The sequence below is a fragment of the Trachemys scripta genome, chromosome 10, assembly GCF_013100865.1.
Source record: "Trachemys scripta elegans isolate TJP31775 chromosome 10, CAS_Tse_1.0, whole genome shotgun sequence".
Classification (NCBI taxonomy): Eukaryota; Metazoa; Chordata; order Testudines; family Emydidae; genus Trachemys; species Trachemys scripta.
Window position 1 is genome coordinate 10,760,379 of NC_048307.1, and position 21,083 is coordinate 10,781,461.

A 21,083-nucleotide genomic window follows, 5' to 3' on the forward strand; every position below is an offset into this window, starting at 1 on the left:
CCAAGCTGTGCTGAAATTTGTTGAATAAAGAAGTAACGCATAGAATTTCACATCCCCTCAGAGATCATGCACTAGGACTTATACTGCAAGTGTTTAGAAAAAGTTCCTGCTCTGATGCATCTTTATACTCTAAATGTGGATACAGCAGGCCACAGCCTAAAGTTATTACTCAAATAAACAGCTGATGGCAATGGGGAATTTTGCTTATGGGTTGTATTGTGTGTATGGAAAAGTCTCCCTATGGCAGCAGCTAACGTTCTAAGTTATAAAAGCTACAGGGCTTCCACAGTGGCCCCCCCCAAAACGAGGCAGTGTGGGCATTGCTGGATTCCCTCCACCATAACGTGGGTTCTGAATGCTGATGAACACGTGTTCTTGTTCACATACCTACAAAATCCCTTCCCTAGCATGAATGATGGCTGTTGCTGTCAGTACTATGGATATATACAATTTAAGGAGACCACTATCCCAACCTAGAAGATGAAGTGCTAGACAGCAAAACCTGTAACTTTGTGGTGGTGTGTTCAGTGTGCATATTTCTGAACAGGCAGGGTATGTGCTCTGTAGGCCTTGATGAAGATTCTGTGTGAGCCGAACCCTGGTCTCTGCATTGGGGGTGAGAGTGTAGGGGTCTGTTATGAATTTAGCAAGGCAGTCTCCTTGGGAAAAGCCCACATCATGAGGTGCTGTGATCACTGGTGCTCAGGAGTGAAGGGCAACATAGGCAAACTGCTTAAATTCTCAATGCCATGGCAGACTATACCAGAATATATTCAGGGATTGGGATAATGCTCTTGCTGCAGGACAAGAGTAGTTCCTTATCTTGAATCTGCTCGATAAATTGGAAGCCTTGCAAGGGTTTGGACTTACAGTTCTGACTCCTCACTGACTCACCAAGAGATCAGAGTGTCCTGGGGAGACATCACTGTAAAGGGGAAGGGTAAACCATTGCCAGGAGGCAGATCAGGCCCTGGGCACTGATCTCTCTCCTTACAGAACAGCACTAGCTGACCAAGGTAGGAGGCTCATTTATTTTAAATTTGCTTGTTGGATTTTTGTTGGCACAGGGGCATTTTTCAGCATCAAAGGCAGAACTCCTCTGGGGGCTGGAACAAGTCTAGGATATGTCATTCCGGAGATAGAGACATGACATGAACCAGGCTTTTCTTTTCAAGGGTGCAATAAGAAAACATTCTACTTAACTCTAAAAACTGAACACCTGGGGGCGAAAAGGCCCAGTGGCTGACGCTGTTGTGCCAGAACTCAGTTTCAGTTCCTCTCTGAGCTGGCTCCTTGCCCTTACAAGCACCTAGGGGAATGCACTAGTTGCTGGCTATGTCATGGTGTTCATTTACAAGTCAGGGAGCTAAGGCTTTGGTTTAAACAAGATTTGTAACATCCCTAACACACTAGCTAAATTTTTCTGCAGCAGGGAAAGTAGGGTTTTCTTTGCTGCTCTTTACCTCCCTTGATCTTTCCACCCCCCTGCCACTTCGCTGTCATGCTGCTGATTTTCACACCACTCAGCTCTTTCCCCCTCTTGTTGGATACATGATTCCAGTCTCAGCCTCCCAGCACTAATGCAAGTCTTGAAGAACAGAGTGCAGTGAACAGACAGGTGCAAGGAACAATAAAGGAGGTCAAAACCGAAAGATCCGAAGAAATGGAAGTTGTGCAAAAGTCAGTATTGCTCTTAGCCTAATTGCTGAAGTTTGAGAGCTTTTCAGTACAATATTGTTTATGAAAGTTCCAAAATTAATCCTCTTGTCACCTCCACTTGCAGACAGAAAGATGAATAAGATGCTACTTCCCACTGCAGATATAAGTAACCCTCCCTGTCCATCACTCCAGACTGTGTGCATGTCTTTACTCTGGTGGCATATAAATCATGCATTGGGTAAGGTGGCTTCAGACTGCAAGCAGTCAGGGGCCTGAACTTAGCTTCACCATCACTTCTAGCTAAAGGTGACACACGGAGGAAGCAAAGCAGGTAGAGTCCAGTGGCCTAGGTGGCAGGAGACCGGAGTTCTAGTCCTTAACCTTCCCCACCTGTAAAAGGTGGTAATTGTACTTGTCTTTCTTTAGATAGTTGTTTGGATTCCTTTAATGAAAGGCATTACCTAAAAAGGTGTCACTGATTGTGATCTAATAACCCTGCTCTCTTGCCCTTTAAACAGGTCAGATAATGCCTTGCAATGTGTGTGGTGCTAACTTTGGATAACAATCCATCCAGCAGACACGGATGCAGCGGTTGTGTAAAACAATCTATGCTTCCTTAAATTAGCCAGACTCTTCTTCACTAACCCTCCCAGCTTCTGCAAGTGCCATGTAGGGTAAGGATATGACCATCTTGGTCATCATATTATACTTTTTTTCTTTCTTCAGTCAGATACAGCCCAAGGCCAGGCAGGCTTGTATGTATATCTCATCATCAAAGGCTGCTCCTCCCACTTGCTATAAGAGAGCTGGAGCACTTATGTAGAAAGCTGTGTGCAGCGTGGCAGATAAGCTTATTGTCTGAATTCATTAAAGGGTATGTTGTAAACCTTCAGCAGTTAAGTATTCAAACCTATGTCTAGCCTCCCTGCATTGCTGCCAGTGAGCTGTTCAAAAACCCAGACTTTGGGATGCTACTTCACTGGCTAGCGCAGCTGTTGGCAGAAGGGAATGAATGAGATGGTATCTGAATTGAGCCCCTCTCCTCCTGAGAGGCTGCAGCTGGATGAGAGCTTCAGTATCCTCCATTAGCCTAAACTGAATGGCGTGTTCTTACCTTGCCAGCCAGGAATGGTATCGTTTCACATCGGTGCTCAAGGGGCTTAGGTACAGTTTGACACTGTTGCCATGGCTGCGCTGTTTCACTATAGAGGAGAGGTTTTAATGTAGTGTCGCTTCTTGGGCTGCTGAAGTTGTAAACTACAAATTTCCCCCAAGCTGCTTTCTAAAAGCTGTCAAATTGTCCTCAGAAAGCACCGCCGCCACTTTGGGTACAGCTGCTACATTTCTAATTAAGGAGGTTTGTTGACTTGGATGAGGCAAACCGAAGTCTGACACTGACATTTTAGCTTTGGCAGCTGGAGCTTTTAGATGCCTTCTCCCACTGGGAGTCATTCCAGCTTTTCTGAAATGGGGACTAGAGCATGCTGAAGGCTTAGCAACTGCAATTGCCCCAGCATCACTGAAATGCAAGTGTATTGCACCTAGCATCTCATCTTCTCCCTAGGAACCTATGCAGGAAGAAGTAAGAAACATTTTTGCCAATATAATTTTTAATTGATCTCCTGCCATAGTTACAGGAAATGTTCAAATCACTGACGTCATGACTCTTCCCTAAATGTTCTCCTCTGCCTCTAGGCCCTTCACTATAGCAAGGACTCTGATTTTAGAGTGGTAGTGTAGACAAAGCAAAAATGGATAGACCCCTTTTAAAACCAGTCTACTTGAATCAGCTTTCAGCAAGTTTAACCAACCAGGCTATAAAAGAGTTTATAGATTTCTTTACCTTGTTTACACCAACACTCTAAATGAGTTTTAAAACTTTTTTTTTTTTTTTGGCAAGTCTCTATGGCTTTACATGAGGGTATATTAAAATGAAACAGATGCTTTTTTGGACTTTCTTTAAAAAAAAAAAGCAGCTTTGGGCAGTGTCTACAGAGTCTGAATTCATACAAACCCTGTGTTTAACAATCACTTGTTCAAATACATTGTATTATAGTTCCCTGGCTGCACCTCTTAAATACTCTCTCATTTAAATTCCTTGCATTCTGGGTCACAGCTAGCAAGGACAACATGCCACTAACAACTGTCTAACCTGTTTGACAGCCAGCCAAGTTGTCATCCTCACTGTTCAGACCAGTCCAAGACAGAGTCCTCCTCTTGGGACTTTCTTTAAGTTTCCCCTTTTGCAAGGCCTGGTTTCTACTCTTGGGTAGCAAATAACTTCTCCTGCATCCAGATACCTGTTTGGAATGGCTTCCGATCTGAGCAAGAACCTGCCCCTGACTTTAATAGCAGTCAGCTTCATTCTCCTCCAAGGTCCCCACAGTGGCCAGGATGTCCTGCAAGAGGGACTGAGGGCTTTTCTCAATGTGGTCACTACTTCTGTTCAGAGACCTATGCAGCCCTTCTAAGTCCACTGTTCTCAAAACCAGCAGCACACCGTTTGGGTCTTGGGATCCAGCCTCATCAGCATCACCTCTGGGACAGGGCTTGGCACAGGAACTCCATCTCCTCAGAGTCTCTTCTAACCAAGCAATACCATGCGCTTCTGTAGACAAGCCTGCACTCGTTCCTTCCTTCAGGCTGCTCTCATCACAGAGCTCAGCTTTCAAGGCAATGAGGATATCGCAGGCTTTCTGAGCCACTGGCCTGTCACAGTCACACAAAGCACCAAACAGGAACTCAAACAGTTTCACCTGGCAGAATATCTGCAGAGACTCACTCAGATGAGTGGAGCGGGTGGCAGAGGATAAGACAGCAGCATATGGGCATGCAGCAAGGCCAAGCCGTCCAAGTATCTGGGCAGAGAAAACTTCAGCCAGTTCCAAACCACCAGCTTTAACTTCCCAGTCTAAGTCGCTGTTCACAGCTTGGAGCACGCTGGAGACAAACTGCTCAGTGTCTTTCAGTACATCTGGGTGGCCTTCTCTCAGCCAGTCAATGAAGACACTGATCACAGCTCTTCTAGGGAAGCCCTCTGAGTCTGTTGATAAGATTTCTTTAAGTTGTGCTACAATGCTTTTCTAAGAATGAGAAAACAAGGAGGGAATACGTTTAAAGAAATGGAAACTCTTGGCTAAAGAATTCAAAACACTCCAGTTTCTCTCTAGTGCTTCAGCATCTTAGTTAATGGCTGCAAAATCTCCTATTTGCTCATGGGAAGTTCTACTAGATTCTGCTGTGGGTTAAACAAGGGTTATCTTCCCCCTCCCTTACCTCTTTGACATTTCCATTTTCTACACCAGGCTTCTTTGAGATGAGATGGGTGAGGAAGGACAGCTGTCCCATGGCTGTCACAGCACTTGCTCTCACGTAACTCTCTGGGTCCTCAAGAAGATCCTCTGTGAGCTTGGGCACCTCCGAAGAGAAGAGAACTTGCCTGAACCCCTCCTTCTCTGTAAATATACAGCAGTCCAAAGAAAGACTTTATTCCTCTATCCAGCCAAACTGTTTCCAATGCAAACAACCCCTCATCTTACCAGGATGTCTGCTGCCTGCAGAATGAGTTGAGCTGCTATGGAGACCAGACAACTGCCGGTAAGAGCACAGATGCGCTACCACAGGCTTGTTGAATTCCAGTCAAACCCCAACCCCCCCAGTTGTTAGAGCTCAGAAAATCTACTTGCCATTGGTGTGCATACAAATGAATCTCTCCCTGGAAAGTGGGAATTTACTCTCAGCTTGCTGAATTTAGGCTTTTATTTAAAAATGAATGTCTAGCCCTGATGGTTTTAAAGAACCTACCCAACACATGTTGAATAACTGACAGTGCCAGTGAGGGGTCTGCAGGTCCCATGAATCAGGTGTGAGCTGCTCAAGGCCCAAAGCCAGAACCTGTGTGCTAGGACAAGCAGTTGGGTTGTGCACTGGAGAGTTCCACTTTGGTTTGGGGACAGAAGTAGGGAAAAGAAAATTCTCTCCTCTCTGCCATCAAACAGGAACTGAGCTACTGTGGGGTTAACTATCCTGGCCTCGGAGCTGGGCCTCTGCCGTGTAAGGGGGGGGGAATGGAGGGTGAATCTGCAGTGGGCAGAAAGCCCCTTGTGCAAGCCCCCCAAATCCTGCCCCACTGCCAGCTCAGTGAAACCTTATCCATTCCACTTCGAGACACTGGTGGAGGAGGGGGACATTATTATTTGCCTTTAACAGATATGAACTGCCTCCCTACATACCTCATTGTTTCACTGCCTCCTAGTCAGATTCCTTAAAACTGCTCTGTCTGGAACTTCAGGAGGACTCAGCACTTGGACCACAGTGGGACAGTAGGATAAACCTACTGGATGACTTGTCAGGGTTTCTCATGGTTTAGGCCATTCAAAAGTGTTGGGTGCGATGGGTTTGTTTTTGCAAGTAGGTGAGTTTGCTGGCTAAGGTTTTTTGGGTATTAAATGCTTGGATGTGGTGATAAGCCTCAAATCTAAAATGTTACTTTCTCTGCACTTACCTCTCAGATGCTTAACCAGGAGGGTGAGAAATTCCAGGGCAGAGTCCTGTACTTCCCAGTAAGGACTGCACAAACGCTTCTGCAGCACCAGAAACAGATCTGCACATGGCAAGCAATAGGTTTAGATCAACAGGAAGGGAACAAGTCAGTGGTAGCAATTTTTTTTTTTTTTTGTTAAACATTAGCATCCTTTAAATCATCATATGCAACATCTTTTACTGCTGTTGCATACTTTCTTCAGAGATCCCTAGCACATCTTATTGGACACTACTCCAACAGTTGTGTTATATGTAAGTAAATGTGCACCTAATATAGGAATTGTGAAAGACAGGCAGAGTAGCAGTTCTATATGAGCTACTTCTCTGTTGGAATTATTTGCCCATTACTTCTGGAATACTTTATGCCATTAGTTTGACTTTACCCCCAACAGTTTCCTTACCTTGGAGAAACTGCTCAGTCTGTTGCCAGTGATCCTTGGAGCTGGGTGCCTCTGACAAACTCACCAGCCATTTGAGTGTTGCTTGAAATGACTTCTTCAGAACCTAGAACACGACGAAGCAGGGCTACAGCAATCCGAGGGAGGCTGCCCTTCTAATATTCACTTCACAAGGAGGCTTTTTTTTTTTTTGGCACGCATTTACACTGGATAACACTTGCTGAGTCTTTTCAATTGCAGCCAAACTGCTAGGGATAACAACCCAGCATCATTTATTATCAAGAACTAGGCTGCTGGTAAATATTGCCTAGATCAAGAATCCAATGGTGCCTACTTGTTTTCCTAGCAGGCTCCTGGAACGTGGCTACTCTTAATACCAGCTTCTAATTTTCCAGAGTCTCGACCAGCAGGAAATCTCAGCAATGCAATAATCCTAATACCAAAAACACTGGCAAACCAAGTACTAGAAACCCCAAGATTGAGGGAAGTGTGGTGACACACTACTCTTGGGTACAATAACTCCTGTTTCCTTTCAAGGATACTGAACACAGTCAGTTGTATAATGGCTTAATCACATTTCTTGAGCCACTTCCTCTGTCACTCAGAGCTGAGACAGGGCCTCTTAAGATGTTCCAGTACAGTTGTTTGTGGTGTCAAACGGTTTCTCAGAATCACAATGACAGTAGAATTACTGTTTTAGTAAACTATCACTTCTGTGGTTTGTTTTCTGTACTTACAGTAGGACTGGTATCTGGACTCTTCAGGTATGCAAGGAGGATGTCAAATACACTTCCCATGAATACACTGTGGCCTGAAACACAGGAAAAGTGGTAGCCAACGATCAATACTAATCAGAAAAAAGACGAATCAACTCTTGAAATACCAATATTTATTATAGAACTATTTGTAGGGGAGGAAAGCAAGTGTAATTCCACTAAACAGAAAAATACATTATGTGGGAAAGCAGCGAAGAGGAATGGCCTACCTATAAAAAACTGCTTTCATCACTAATTGCTCTAACTTACCAACAGTAATGAAGATTCATTGGTGAAGTTGATGTATGGGCTGAGAAGCCTAGAACTGAACAAACTTGGGAACCAGATTGTTCTTATACCTCAAAATGGTGGACCCAGACCCAGAGGCTGAGAGAGGAAATGGGTACAGGACACTTTGCACTGCTACAAATCCAGAATGGCTACAAGTTCCAGAAATAAGTAAATACACTGAAGCATAAAACGTGGAAAACACTCACTTTCCCAGTGAGAGAGCGCTCCCAGGATGTCAAGTGCTGACCGCTGAACTCTGAAGCAACCAATCAGGATTCTACTGATCTTGTTTCCCAGACAGGATGCTGGAGTCGCAAGGCCAATACAGAATTGCAATACTGTCACTACAGACTGTAGCAAAGGTATATGGGGCAAATCCACTGGCAAGCAGGTCTGAGAGAGAAAGCAGATACGTTTCTAGCAAATATCTCATGCATGTGTTTGTATATGTAGCGTATGTATTTTTATATTACAAGAGAAGTTGGAGAGAATGGGCAGAAACCTGTTTCGTTCTAATGTGGCATCATCCCTGTGGTATCACAAGTCTGATAGTTATGAACAGGTTCCCTCCCACACCCCAAAAAGCTATTGCACAAATGAGGGAGAGTTACTATTAGGACTAGAGAAAGCAATTTAACAGGGTTTACAATAGATGAGACGTCAGAATCTGAAAGGAAACTTATGAATAGAAACTTCTGCAATGCTAGATGGCAAACTTGGTATGGGTGAGTGAAGGAGGAAAGATGATCATCTCTCTGCCATCACTGACATGTGGTGGACAGTAGCCTCAAATCTACTGTTATGGTTGTGATGCATAAGCTAAGTGCAGCCTTCTTTTAAAGCTTAACTATGCCTGTTCTGTGAGTGAGGTAGAAGCAAGATTTCTTCTTTAACTAGATGTGTCACCAATGGAAAGTCCCCACTGCCAACCTTTCTCCGTGTTCCATTTGGTTGCAGATTTTCACAATAGGGCCTATCTTAATGAAAATCTTTCAAGTAACCCATTCCTTCCCCAGACCACTACCAGGTACTGCAGCTCCTCCAGATGAGCCAACGTCTGACAGAGGAGGCTAGCACAAGAGGATCTGCAGGACAGAAGAGTTTCAACAGTGGCAGAATCATTCACAGACCTATTCAGCAAACCTGGAGATGGAAAGGAGGAGAGACCTGAGGTTAGTATAGGACAGCAACGGGTTTGAAATAGAGACGGCAACAGAGTTTTAAGTAAAGGAAGGAATGGATTTAGTGCCATCCTTCACTGAAGAAGGAGACCTGTCCTCAGCAGGATACTGTATACCAGGGATCAGCAACGTTTGGCACGCGGCTCGCAGGGTAAGCCCCTTGGCGGGCCGACCTGGCTTGTTTACTTGCCGCGTCCGCAGGTGCGGCCGATCGCGGCTCCCACTGGCCGCGGTTCACTGCTCCAGGCCAATGGGGGCTGCGGGAAGCAGCAGCCAGCACATTCCTCATCCCGCACTGCTTCCCGCAGCCATTGGCCTGGAGCGGTGAACCGCGGCCAGTGGGAGCCGCGATCGGCCGAACCTGTGGACGCGGCAAGTAAACAAACTGGCCTGGCGGGCCGCGGGCCAAATGTTGCCAATCCCTGCTGTATACTCTGGCAGCTATATCACAAACACTGCTTCTTGACTTTAGTCTCACTCTTATATAACAGTTGTTACTTCAATTGTTCGCTTCCCCCCCACTCATGAAAGATACAACTCGTACCCCCATTCCTTCTGGATACAGTCTTGTCCTTTATAGGCAGATTGGTTGTTTATCCTTCACTTGTCTATAACTATTATACCTGGATATTCCAAGGGTTGGGAGGCTGCTTTCAGAACACAGTCCATTGGTTGAAGCAGAACACTCAGAGCTTGGATCTTTACTGCCTGTGGGCTTCAAAGGAAGAAGTAGCAGTGAACAGACAACACTTCGTTCTCCCTGAGTGTCTGCCCCCAAATTCCGATTAGTAAATTCATAACAATTCACAAGAGTAGATTCTTTCAGCCTTAAATCAGGCTGGTACTGGTGGGAGAGTAACACGTCGCCATGTGTGCCAAGCTGTCCCAAGCTTCCCGCGCTAAGCCAAGAGAGGAAGGAGAAAGGTCTTTGTGGTTTTCAAGCAATGTCACTGCAGTAGAGCTGACTGGTGTTGGTGGGAAGTTTTTCAAGAGAAGGAGACTGTAAAGGGGCGGAATCCCGGGTGACCACCTTCCCATCTAAACAATGTCATATACTCAGAGTGTAGGCATTACTTAACCTGCAACACTGGATCACGTGCACCCAATAATTCTCTCCTATTTACAATAAATTAAATTAATTGCTCCTCACATTTCTGGTTTAGATAGAAGTCCCTAGAGCAACGATGGTGATTTCTGCTGGCAAGCAGAGAGGGTACTTCTATTAGACAGCATATGTGAAGGGGAAGGAAATAGAGAGAAGTCGTGTTTGACTTGCACTCAAGATAATGCCTACTCTGAATGTTTGTTTTTGCTCTCTAGCGCCAAAGTTAAGTTTGTCATTCCGACCCTAGAGGCTGGCTGACTGTAGGTGGGATTTGAGAGCATGTACAGGGCATTTGCTTCTCCTGTTCCTCGTGTTTGGAACTGGACTGTCAAACCATCAGCATGTGCAACTCCTGGACACACTTTCTGTACCATTGGCAGTGAGTTGCACCACAAAGTTTCCCTCCTCCTATAGAAGAACACTGACAATCAGAAAGGGACTTGACAACTTATTAAAAGATTTGCAGAATAATATTCCAAGAACGTAAGAAAGCTTTTTAAAGTTTGATACCAACTATTCATACCATTCCTGAAGCTTCAGTACTCCCACTGCCAAACGACCAACTTGAGCTGGGTTTAAGTGCTCCAGAGCACACGTTACTGATGTCCACAGGCTACATTCAGGGCAGCTAAACACAGGAGACCTGAAAGAAAGAAGTGTTAACATATTTTTGGGAACACCTTGGAAAAGACAACCACATTTCTTGTAATATTTTGGACAGTACTGCATGAATCCAGGTTCCAAAGAGGTCTTTACCTTGCCATGCTAAGGAAAAGGTCCACCAGTGAGTGCCCGGCATGGACTGGCTCCTCCTCCAAGAGATATACAATTGGCTCTGATAGCCGTGACCAAAGTACTTCAGTCCACAGATCATGACAGCATCCAAACACACTAGTTAGCAGCTTCAAGGATTGCTTGATACGAGAGGCAGAGTTGGATTTAAGGGACTTTTCAATGTGCACTATAACCTTTTGAGCACATACTGGCCAATCACAGTCCTTTATATTTACAGGTTTAGTCTGGAATGACTGTAGAGAGAAGGTGAGCATGTGCACTACAAGCTGATTGGCAGCTGAAGCCACAAACAGGCTGGGGTCTCCCTGCAGAGTGAAGATCACCTCTATGGCTCCTATGTCAAAGGGAAAAAAAAAAAAACAACAACAACAACGCCATGACACTCAAAGAAACAAGAGTTTTGTTGCAACTTGGAGACTTCATTGCAATCTGATCATGTGTCATCCTACTTCTGAGTAACTCACACAAGTTAAAATGAAAACAAAAACTTAATGTTACACATGAACAGACTGAGAAAAGTCAGTCTATCCCTCATTGACCAAAGGAAATAAAAATGACAATGGCTGGCATTGTAAAATTTCTATTTTTCCAACTGTAAGATTATAGGGGCGGTGATAGACAGCTTATGCTCTCCCGCCAACATAGCGCAGTGCACATTACCACTGATGCCAGCCAGACTTATGTCATTCAGGATGTGTTACTGTGGTTTAAAGAGAATGAACAGAATCTTCAGGGTGTAGGAACTGACAGCTGGAGGAGGCCGTTAGTTTTAGTTTAGACTGATAAATTGATCTGAGTTAAGATGTTCTGTATATGTTAACTAGGTATCTAATAAAGACTATCATCAGCCATTAATTATTAAGACTAGTGGATTACTTGACTATAAAAGACAAATAGGACTGCTCACATTGAGTAAAATCTACAAGCCCAATTAAAAGTGTGGGGGAACGAAACCTGGGTTAATTTCCCTAGAGTACAATAATCCTGAACTATTTCTAATAGACTGCAAATAAGAATTTCTATTTTGAAGGCTTTCTAATGCACTGTTTTTACTTTGCCTATTGGGTAAGTGTGTGTTTCTCCCTCCAACATGGAAGCTATATTTTTTTTTTATATTGAGGAACCTTAATACATATGTACGTGTAACAAAAATATAGCAATACAATTAACTTTTACAACAGCTTAAGTCCCTTCTGTCATTGTTTCCTCATTTTATTTTTCTCAAAGTAAAATAATGACATCTAAACAGAATATCCTACGACGATTCTGCTCATTTAACACTTAAGTGACAGATTACAATAGCCAAGGCACAGTAATGATTTAAGAAGTTAAAGAATACTGGCAAGAAACAGTGCTCACCACAGCTGCACAAAAAATGGAGGGCGCTCTGGTGCTGCACCATGCTGTGCACACCCTGGACCCAGCCGCTTCGCACAGATGCCTCTTCCCACAGAGCACTGCTGAGAGGCCCCACCTCTCCAAAGAGACTGATCAACAGCTCCCTCTGCTGAGTCAAGACGAGAGAACAAGTAAACTATGCAGCAAGCAGTTTTGGGGTCTTGTAGATTAGCTGTGTATATCAATTTGATAATAACTACCGCAGTGAAACCCTACCTAATTAAAACATTTAATAAAAGTGCTATGCATATCTAGGAAAAACACTTGTCACATGCTTAACCAGGAGTGAGCAAAATGTTAACCATTTGAATGAGATTCTTAGAACTTTAGGAAAAATTCTAAGGCTATGACCGCCCCATGAGGTTGTTTCCTAGCCAGGTGTTCTCTTCCCTGTAGGCCTCTATCTGACTTTAGAGCATACTCTAAATTCAGATACCACCATACAAAACAAGGGGATTTAAAAAACACATTTCCCTCATATTTGAGGCACACTGAGACTGCTGGGTCCCCACCCTATCCTACCCACAGGAAAAACTATGTTTCATTATTGCAATTTAAATTAAAAGGATCTTTCTGGGGAGCTACTATTATCCAGCCACTGCTGTAGGATGCTGTTAGAAGGTCACACACTACAAGGCACTTTAAAGATGAAAAACACTACATAAATTATTATTAATGTGTGCTATTATTCGAAGCACATCATATGGCAGAGACAAGAAAGTGGTGACTCCATTAAGTCAGAATTCCCATGGTTTAGTGGGTTTAAGTCAGTCTTACTGTATTAATATTTGGCCTGTATTAGCTACTTTGTCTGAAGCATGTATACTCTAAGAAAGTTTTCACAAATTAAACCGCTGCCCAAAATGTGTTTAGATCACTGTTAATTTAGTGTAGAATGAATGAGAGATACTGGTGTATACCATGGCTTTACGGGGTTTATTTTCCTCCTTCCACAATGCACCCGGTTTGAGAAAAGCATCCTGGAGCCTGGTTAGTCTGACCTCTTGTATATCACAGAGCACTAAATTTCACCCAGTTACCCCTGTATTAAGCTGAATAACTTGCGTCTGGCTAAAGCATATCTTCCAGAAAGGCACTCAGTTTTGATTTGAAGACATCAAGAGATTGAGAATTCATTACTTCCCCTACTTTGTAGTTTGTTCCAGTGGTTAATCACAGTCACTGTTAAATTTATGCCTAATTTCTAATTTAATCTGTCTGACTTCTGTTTCCAGCCACTGGTTCTTGTTATGCATTTGTCTGCTAGATTAAAGAGGCCTTTAGTACACAGTTCTTTCTTCCCATGACGGCACTTAAATAATGTAATCAAGTCACCTTCAGTCGTCTTTTTGATAAGCTAAACAGATTGAACTCGTTCAGTCTCTAACTGTAAAGTATTTCCTCCTGTCCTTTGAATAATTCTTGCAGTTCTCTTCTATGCCCTCTTTAATTTTAAACCACTTTTTTTTTTTTTTTTTTTAAATGTGGACACCAAGACTGGATGTAGTATTCTAGTATTGGTCTCACTAAAGACTGTACAGAGGGGTAAAATCACCTCCCTACTCCCTTATTTGTACAGCCATGGATCACATTCATCCTCTTGCCACAGCATCACACTGGAAGCTCATGTTCAGTTGCTTATCCTTTGAGCCCTAAATCCTTTTCAGAGTCACTGCTTTCCAAGACCCCCCCCCCCCCCCCCCCATTCTGTAGATATGGCTTGCATGCCTTGTCCCTAGATGTATAACTTTGCATTTGACTGTATTAAAACCCATTTTGTTTGAATGGGCCAGATTACCAGGTGATCCAGATCACTCTGTATGACTGCCCTGTCCTCACTGTTATTTACCACTCCACCTCTCTTTGTCACCTCTAAGTTTGACCAGTAATTTTTTATATTTACTTCCAGATCACTGAATGCATTGAACAGTATCAGATCTAGTACAGATCCCTATGGAACCCTACCAGAAACACTCCCATGTGATGATGCCCCATTGAAAACTACTTTTTGAGATCTGTCAGTTAGCCAGTAAATCCATTTAGTGTGCTCCTTTTATATGGTATAGTGCTAATTTTGTAAACAATGTCATGTGGTAGAAGTCAAATGCCTTAAAGTCTAAGTATATTACATCTACAGAGTTACCTTATCAACTACACTTTTAATTGTAAAAGAATTAAATCAGATTCATTTAACAAGACCTATTTTCCATAAAACCAGGTTGACTTACACTAGTTATATTCCTAACTTTTGATTTTTATCAACTGAATTCCATTATTAGCTTTTCCATTATTTTGCCTGGAATTCATGTCAGCTTAACTAGCCTATCGCTATTCAAGTCATCCCACTTGCCTTTTTTAATATTAGGATAACATTAGCACTCTTCCAGTCTTTTGGATTTTCCCAGTATTCCAAGATTTAAGAAAATCAATACCAGCATATCACAGATCTGCTCAGCCAACGCTTTTAGGACTCTACAGGCAAGTTATGTAGACCTGCAGATTTTAAAATGTGTCTGCCTCGTAGATGTTGTCTAACATCCTCTTCAGTTGCTAATGAACTGGAAAGTACTTCATATGATACAAGTACATAATGCTGCTTCTTTCCAAATACAGAACAGAAATATTTATTTAACACTTCTGTCTTTTGTGCGTTATTAAAAATGTTACCGTCTCATCTAGAAATGGGCCTATATCATTGCTCGGATGTCTTTTGTTCCTAATACACTTATTGTTCTTAGCCCTGCCAACCATTAAGTTTCCTCTAAAGTCTTTAGTTTCTCTTATCAATTTACTACACTTTGTAACTTTTAATTTATATTGATTACTATTTCCCCTTTTTTAATATATTGCCTTTTTATTTCTAATTGCTGCTTTTACTTCACCAGTGAAGTAGCATGGGCTTTTAGCCAAAGTTGTCCTCTTTCTTGAATGAGGTATCATTTTCTGGCCATCTTAAACTCTTCTTAAAAAGAATTCCCAATTTTCATTCACATTTTTCTGTCTACGTTTTCCTCCCAGTCAATTTTGCTCAATTTTTCTCAGCCTTGGAAATTAGCTCTTTTGAAGCAGCCCATAAATATATTACTGGTTGGTGCTGTCTTATGTTTGCCTATGTTGACTATAAGTAAGTCATGATCACTGGTCTGTAGGTAACCACCAACTTTCAGTGAGTAATTAATTCATTTTTATCCATCATCCTGAGGTCCAAAATAGTGAGCTCACAGGGGATACAATACTTTGTGCTAAAAGGTCATGTGTGATTTTTATAAAATGTGTTTTCGTAGCACATTGTAAAGCAGAGTTCTGACACGAAACCATGTAAATTAACTGATTAATTTTGAATGATGGTATATAACCAGAATTGAGGAAATGCAAAGTTAAAACCCACTGAAGATAGTACCTGCATAGGAGCATGCACACACAACTCTTTGAAAACAGTTTACTTATTGTCACAGGCCTCAAAAGAGATCAACAAACGTGAGACAGTCATACAAGCGGTCATTCTATATTCAGTTTTGGGGCTGAGACATGTCATTTCTCTTTCCCTCTCCCAAGCATTTGACAGCTATGTTCTGCATACCCTGTTGCATGCAAGGATGAGCAAGTAGCGGCTTTTACTGCCTTTTGTCTGCTCTAACAATCCCATAGAGTGAATCTAGCAACAGGACTCAATGCTTGAATGACTTCAGGATTGGAATGTTCTTGCTAGAAAATAACCCTACATAACTATGGTTGTATTTTATTAAGGTGAGGTCGACAAAAGCTGAGTAGTGGAAGTGCTTCTGTGATTAGTCGCTTAAGCCTTAACTTACCTGTAAATACTGGAAGCAGCTTTCAGAGGCTGCGAATATCCCTGTTAATCTCAGAATAAAGGAAAGAGTGCTAGAACTTGGATCCTTCAGTTTCAGCACGCACGTGATGAGCTCTGTCAAGCATGGATTCTCCTGTAACAGCAGCAGGCTAGATTCTGGGGAAGAAATATCCATGGAAGGTGGAGCAACAATTGACTATCATTTCTAGGACATCTCTTTATTTTGTATTACAGTTCTAGCAGGTTCACCTAAAAACCAACAAGAGTAAAGTGTACCCACTTAGTTGTCAGTTGGACAAGGATTCAGAAGGGTTTAAAGCACCAGCCCTTTTACAGACCTTAATTAATATTTTATTAGATTAAGAATCTCCGCCACTTACAAGGAGTGAAACAAAACTTCATTTGTAAAGCTTTTCTGTGTTCTTGTTACAGTATGAAAGTGTCCAGACAGCACCCTCCAAACTGAGGGAAGCTTCTATCACCCTCAGATAACCTACCATTTTATTAAAAACCTATAGGTACAACCAAGTGGTATGTACAATATTAATTCTCCTTAAACACATCTATGATGATCCCTCTGGCTGCCAAGAGGCAGAGGCCAAATCAAGAGAGCCAGAATTACCTGTTTCAGTCAGAGTCTTAAACCAGTCCAGAAATTTCTCTAGAAAGGTGTCATCTGCAACAAGTTGCCTTGAGTCTGCTAGAACTGCACAAACAGAAGGCAGAAGCTGAGAACATTCCCTGTCCATAGTGCGTCTGGTTTTCTTCTGGTAAAAGAATGTGAGAAACAAACTCAGTGGAAGTGCATCTCCATAACAAGGTAACATTGAAAGTCAAGTAGGGAGGTACAAGGTAGATACACTTTGCTGTGAAATCTAAGAGCTTGTCTACACTACCCACCGGATCGGCAGGCAGCGATTGATCCAGCAGGGGTCGACTGATGCAATAAATTGACCGCTGAGCACTCTCCCATCGACTCCGGTACACCACCGGAACGAGAAGCACAAGCGGAGTCAACGGGAGAGCGTCAGCTGTCAACTTACCGCAGTGAAGGCACCGCAGTAAGTAGATCTAAGTATGTTGACTTCAGCTACACTATTCACGGAGCTGAAGTTGCATATCTTAGATCGACCTTGTGTGGTAGTGTAGACAAGCCTTAAGAGACACAGTGCTTTACATCTGAAAGCCTGCAACTGAATCTGGGAACAAGCAGCATTTATTCTGCTGCCTTTAGCCTCAAAGTGCTTTACAAACATTAAATCATGCTTTCTATGTGACTCCCACTATTTCAGGAGCCAGAATGATGTAAAGATATAGGACCAAATCCTCAAAGGCAGTGGGTCTCAAACTTTTTTACTGGCGACCCCTTTCACACAGCAAGCCTCTGAGTGCGACCCCTCCACCCAATAAATTAAACACACTTGTTTTTATATTTAACACCATTATAAATGCTGGAGGCAAGCAGGGTTTGGGGTGGAGGTTGACAGCTCACGACCCCCCCATAATAGCCTCGTGACCCCCAGTTTGAGAACCCCTGCTCAAAGGGATCCCAAATAAATACCGCTGAGGACCTGGCCCAGAGACGCGCTCAGCTCCCCGGAGCCCAGCTGTCCGCGCTCTGGCTCCAGGCACGGGGGAGAGGAAAGCCTGCCGCCCCAGGGCTCCCTCCACATCTCGGGGGCGGCCAGCACCACCCCGCCGACTCAGCGCGGGCCCCGCTCCAGCCGACCTCCCCCTGCAGCGCCGGGGGAGCGCCCGGCCCAGGCCACTCGCCAGCTGCAGGAGCGGCGCCGGGCAGGTCCCCGAGCAGGGGAACGGGACTGAGGTACCCACCTCACCCCAGACAGCGCCGGCTTCTCCCCTTCAGACCGGCCGCCAACCACGCCTCCCACCTACTGTCGTAAAACGGCGCAGAAGCGGAATAGCCAAGGGGCGGAGCTACGGGACTAGCGGGGCGGGGCGGGGCGGGGCGGGGCGGTGGGAGGCTGGGCAGGGGGGTTTCTCGGGGTAAAATTATACCGACAGTGGGGGACGGGTATTTCTGCCCACAAATGTGCACTGGTAGTAACTAGAGTGGTGCAGACGCAGAGCCCTGTGTGGACACGCTTTACTGGTTTGAGAGTGATCATAGCAATTTTCATCAGTAGCAGCAAGCTATGGCGCTCTGTCAGGTTTAAATCAATGTCAGAGTGCCTGTACGCTGCCACTTTATCTTTATCTGGCTTCACTGAATAAAAGGGAGGAGAGGGGGATTTGTATTGGAAGAGCTGTCTCCATGTGTCTGACGAAAGCTTATGCTCCAATACGTCTGTTAGTCTATAACAGGGTTAGGCAACCTATGGCACGCGTGCCGAAGGCGGCACGCAATCTGATTTTCAGTAGCACTCACACTGCCTGGGTCCTGATCACCAGTCCGGGGGGCTCTGCATTTTCATTTAATTTTAAATGAAGCTTCTTAAACATTTTTAAAACCTTGTTTACTTTATATACAACAATAGTTTAGTTATATATTATAGACTTATAGAAAGACACCTTCTAAAAACGTTAAAATATATTACTGGCACGCGAAACCTTAAATTAGAGGGAATAAATGAAGACTCATCACACCACTTCTGAAAGGTTGCCGACCCCTGGTCTATAAGGTGCCACAGGACTTTTTGTTGCTTTTTACATCTCCAGTTAGCTATCGCAAGGTAAAATCCTAGAGGAGACAAGGCAAGTTTTTCCCCTGATGTTCCTAGTCAAGATGAGCCCCAATGAGGACTGTAGGAATATCCCATAAGGGTATAAACTATACTGGTGTGAGGCAGCTTATACTGATATAAATGTGTCCACACGAGGGATTGTATCCATTTAGCTATATTGTTAGACTATCACACTTCTAACTGAAATAGTTAAATCTATTTAAAAAATGTGTGTAGCCTAGGCCTACTTGTTGGCAGCTATGCACAGGGTTCTTCACAAACAGTTAAGCTCCACTTATGCAGCAGGAGGCTTGAGAGGTAGAGGGGACCTAAAGATCATATACTGTACAATTCTTTATGGAGGAGAAATCAGTTACATTTGGGGTGTATCTCAAAGAATCATCTCTTTAACCCCATCTCCCCAAATCATCAGGCTGGCCCTGGTGGTCAGGAGGCAGTTATATTTGGGGAATGGAAAACTACAGGCCTGTCCAAAAATGGTAAGGCTGACTCTGTGAGAGGTGAGCTGGAAGAACAGTTCCCACTTGATCTGAATTCAGAAGTCTGTCACTTTTTCTGAAAGCAAGACCCTGAGAACCTCTGGGGATTTCTGCTTGCTGAAGGACCACTTGATGGCACTATTGCTCCACATAAATACCTACAAAGCCCCTTTGGTGTTTCTCATCCCAATATGATTTTTAAAGACATCAGGTAAGTATTAATGCTCTTTTTACTGGGTTTAGGGTTTGCTGGTTTTCATTGTATTATTCTTACTTTAATAAATGAGATACAGCCCCATCCTGAGTGCGTTGTGTGGGATCATGCCTCTCAGCTATCCCTCTTGATGAGAAAGAATACTATCCCCACGCAAGCTTGAGGTGTAAATTATCAACACTAGAAATGTGGAAGTTATAGAAGTGTAATGTAAATGCAGCGAGGCTAGCTTTCTTGTGTCCCTTGTCATTGCCACTGTCCCACAACAGGCCTTGTGCTTGGGCCTTGGCAAATTAAAGATACATATGCCTACAATAACCCTTTCCCCCAACATTTTCCCACTGTTGCTACTACTAGTTCAGTTCCACTATTGGTATCAACTATAAGAGCACTGGCATAAATAAGTAACAGTGCTGGCTTTTTTACCACAAGGCATTTGGAACTTCTCTGCGTAGGGTTAGACAACAAGGTGGTAAAATACACACTGGACGCTGCAAGAGTGCAGTCTACACTAGCACTTCCAGTGGTAGAACTGGTGGTAGGTAGTAACTGGGGAATTTTGGAGTGTAGACACAGTCGTCTGTGTATCAATTGCAGCAAGATGCGACCCTTGAAAGAAAAAAATATATAATGGTGAATAATAGAAACCAGGATACCAATAATACTTTTCACTTCTATGGTGCCGTCCATCAGAGGATCTGAAAGCACCATACAAACATTAATGAACTAGGTTTCACACATACAGGAGTGAGGTAGTAACTCCCTTTTACAGATGGAGAAAGGAGGCACAGAGCAGCTGACTGATTTGTCCACGGCCACACAGGGAGTTGGTGGGGGGCTGACTGAGATTCATATTTAATCCTTTGACGTCTGGACCTGGGGCTTTAAGAAAAAGACCAGACTTTGTGCCATTGGCCAGACTGCGTGAAGACCCACAGGTGCCATCTGTACATGGCCTTCAGCGCCAGCATCTGGTGCTGCGGGGGGCCTTGAGAACCAGCCCTCCATGGGGATCAGCGTCTGACCATGGCCCTATTGGGGAGGGCCCAAAGGAGGGTCCCTCATGTTGGGTGCCAGGCCAGACTCTGTGCGTGGGGCCCTTGTGTGGGTGTCTGGCCCTCGCCTGGGTAACCCCATCAGTAGGGCTTCCCCAGCCCCTGCCTGCTGGCTCCCCAGCTGCTCCCCTACTCTGTGTTCTCCTAACTCCGAGCAAACACTTGGTTGTCCCAGCCCCGTGACGAAGCCGCTTCCCCAAACCCCGGGTGCAGAGACGCTTGGCCCGGGCGTCCCGTGCCCTATTCATCCGGGTATTGGCGCGGCTGCCGCAGCTGGTTGCCATGGCCTCGGAAACCCGGAAGTTCTGAGGGGAGGGGGCTCGATCCAGGCCGGGACCGCCGGACGCTGCCCCCAGGCCGCCCTGTCCTCCCTCCCGCCTGGTGACATGCACCTGCCGAGCCCGCTCCCCCGAAGCGGCTCCTGTGATCCGGCCGCTCCCTGAACGCCGCTCGCGCCATGTCCCTAGCGACCAGCGAGGCGGCCACGGAGGGGGAGCTGGTGAGCTCGGGGACAGGGGACCGGGGGAATCGAATGGGAGCGGCTGGAAGAGGGACAGGGACCGGGGGAGATGGGGAGGGGGGCAGTGGGACTGGGGGAGATGAGGAGGGGCAGTGGGACCGGGGGAGATGGGGAGGGGGGCAGTGGGACCGGGACTGGGGGAGATGGGGAGGGGGGGCAGTGGGACTGGGGGAGA

At 44.5% G+C, this 21,083-nt stretch overlaps 2 protein-coding genes and 1 long non-coding RNA gene across 10 annotated transcripts in view; 2 read left to right on the forward strand and 1 right to left on the reverse strand.

The window, feature by feature from the left end:
* Nucleotides 1-3,251: 3,251 nt before the first annotated feature.
* On the reverse strand, nucleotides 3,252-17,859 carry BRAT1 (BRCA1 associated ATM activator 1). 5 transcript variants are annotated; one of them, XM_034784422.1, is made up of 14 exons: nucleotides 17,774-17,859; nucleotides 16,558-16,702; nucleotides 15,937-16,091; nucleotides 12,086-12,233; nucleotides 10,688-11,060; nucleotides 10,455-10,574; nucleotides 9,450-9,541; nucleotides 8,670-8,788; nucleotides 7,852-8,038; nucleotides 7,337-7,410; nucleotides 6,603-6,705; nucleotides 6,164-6,262; nucleotides 4,936-5,114; nucleotides 3,252-4,742 (listed from the first exon to the last, which is right to left on the reverse strand). In XM_034784422.1, the coding sequence occupies exons 2-14, from the start codon at nucleotides 16,682-16,684 to the stop codon at nucleotides 4,005-4,007; spliced, it is 2,514 nt and encodes an 837-aa protein (XP_034640313.1). In that variant the 5' UTR covers nucleotides 16,685-16,702; nucleotides 17,774-17,859; the 3' UTR covers nucleotides 3,252-4,004. The 5 variants fall into 5 exon arrangements, with proteins under 5 accessions (XP_034640313.1, XP_034640315.1, XP_034640312.1 ...); XM_034784424.1 differs by having other exon boundaries at nucleotides 12,086-12,230; nucleotides 17,769-17,843; XM_034784421.1 differs by having other exon boundaries at nucleotides 17,769-17,843.
* On the forward strand, nucleotides 5,110-11,046 carry LOC117884214. Its single transcript, XR_004647517.1, has 3 exons — nucleotides 5,110-5,256; nucleotides 8,662-8,817; nucleotides 10,944-11,046. It is a non-coding gene; the product is annotated as an uncharacterized LOC117884214 (long non-coding RNA).
* A 2,791-nt stretch (nucleotides 17,860-20,650) lies between the features above and the next one.
* The window catches only part of IQCE (IQ motif containing E), a 54,993-nt gene continuing 54,560 nt past the window's right edge, over nucleotides 20,651-21,083 (forward strand). For all 4 annotated transcript variants that reach the window (XM_034783915.1, XM_034783917.1, XM_034783918.1 and 1 more), the window contains exon 1: nucleotides 20,651-20,887. In XM_034783915.1, the coding sequence (XP_034639806.1) occupies nucleotides 20,846-20,887 (42 nt within the window). In that variant the 5' untranslated portion in view covers nucleotides 20,651-20,845. The remainder of the gene's footprint in view (nucleotides 20,888-21,083) is intronic.

Coding starts and splice junctions, on each gene's coding strand:
- BRAT1 (XM_034784422.1), bottom strand. CDS start 16,684: ATGGACAGGGAATGTTCTCAGCTTCTGCCTTCTGTTTGTGCAGTTCTA. Junction 16,092..16,557: donor TAAGACTCTGACTGAAACAG/GTAATTCTGGCT, acceptor TTTCTTCCCCAG/AATCTAGCCTGCTGCTGTTA. Junction 6,706..7,336: donor GTCCAGATACCAGTCCTACT/GTAAGTACAGAA, acceptor GTCGTGTTCTAG/GTTCTGAAGAAGTCATTTCA.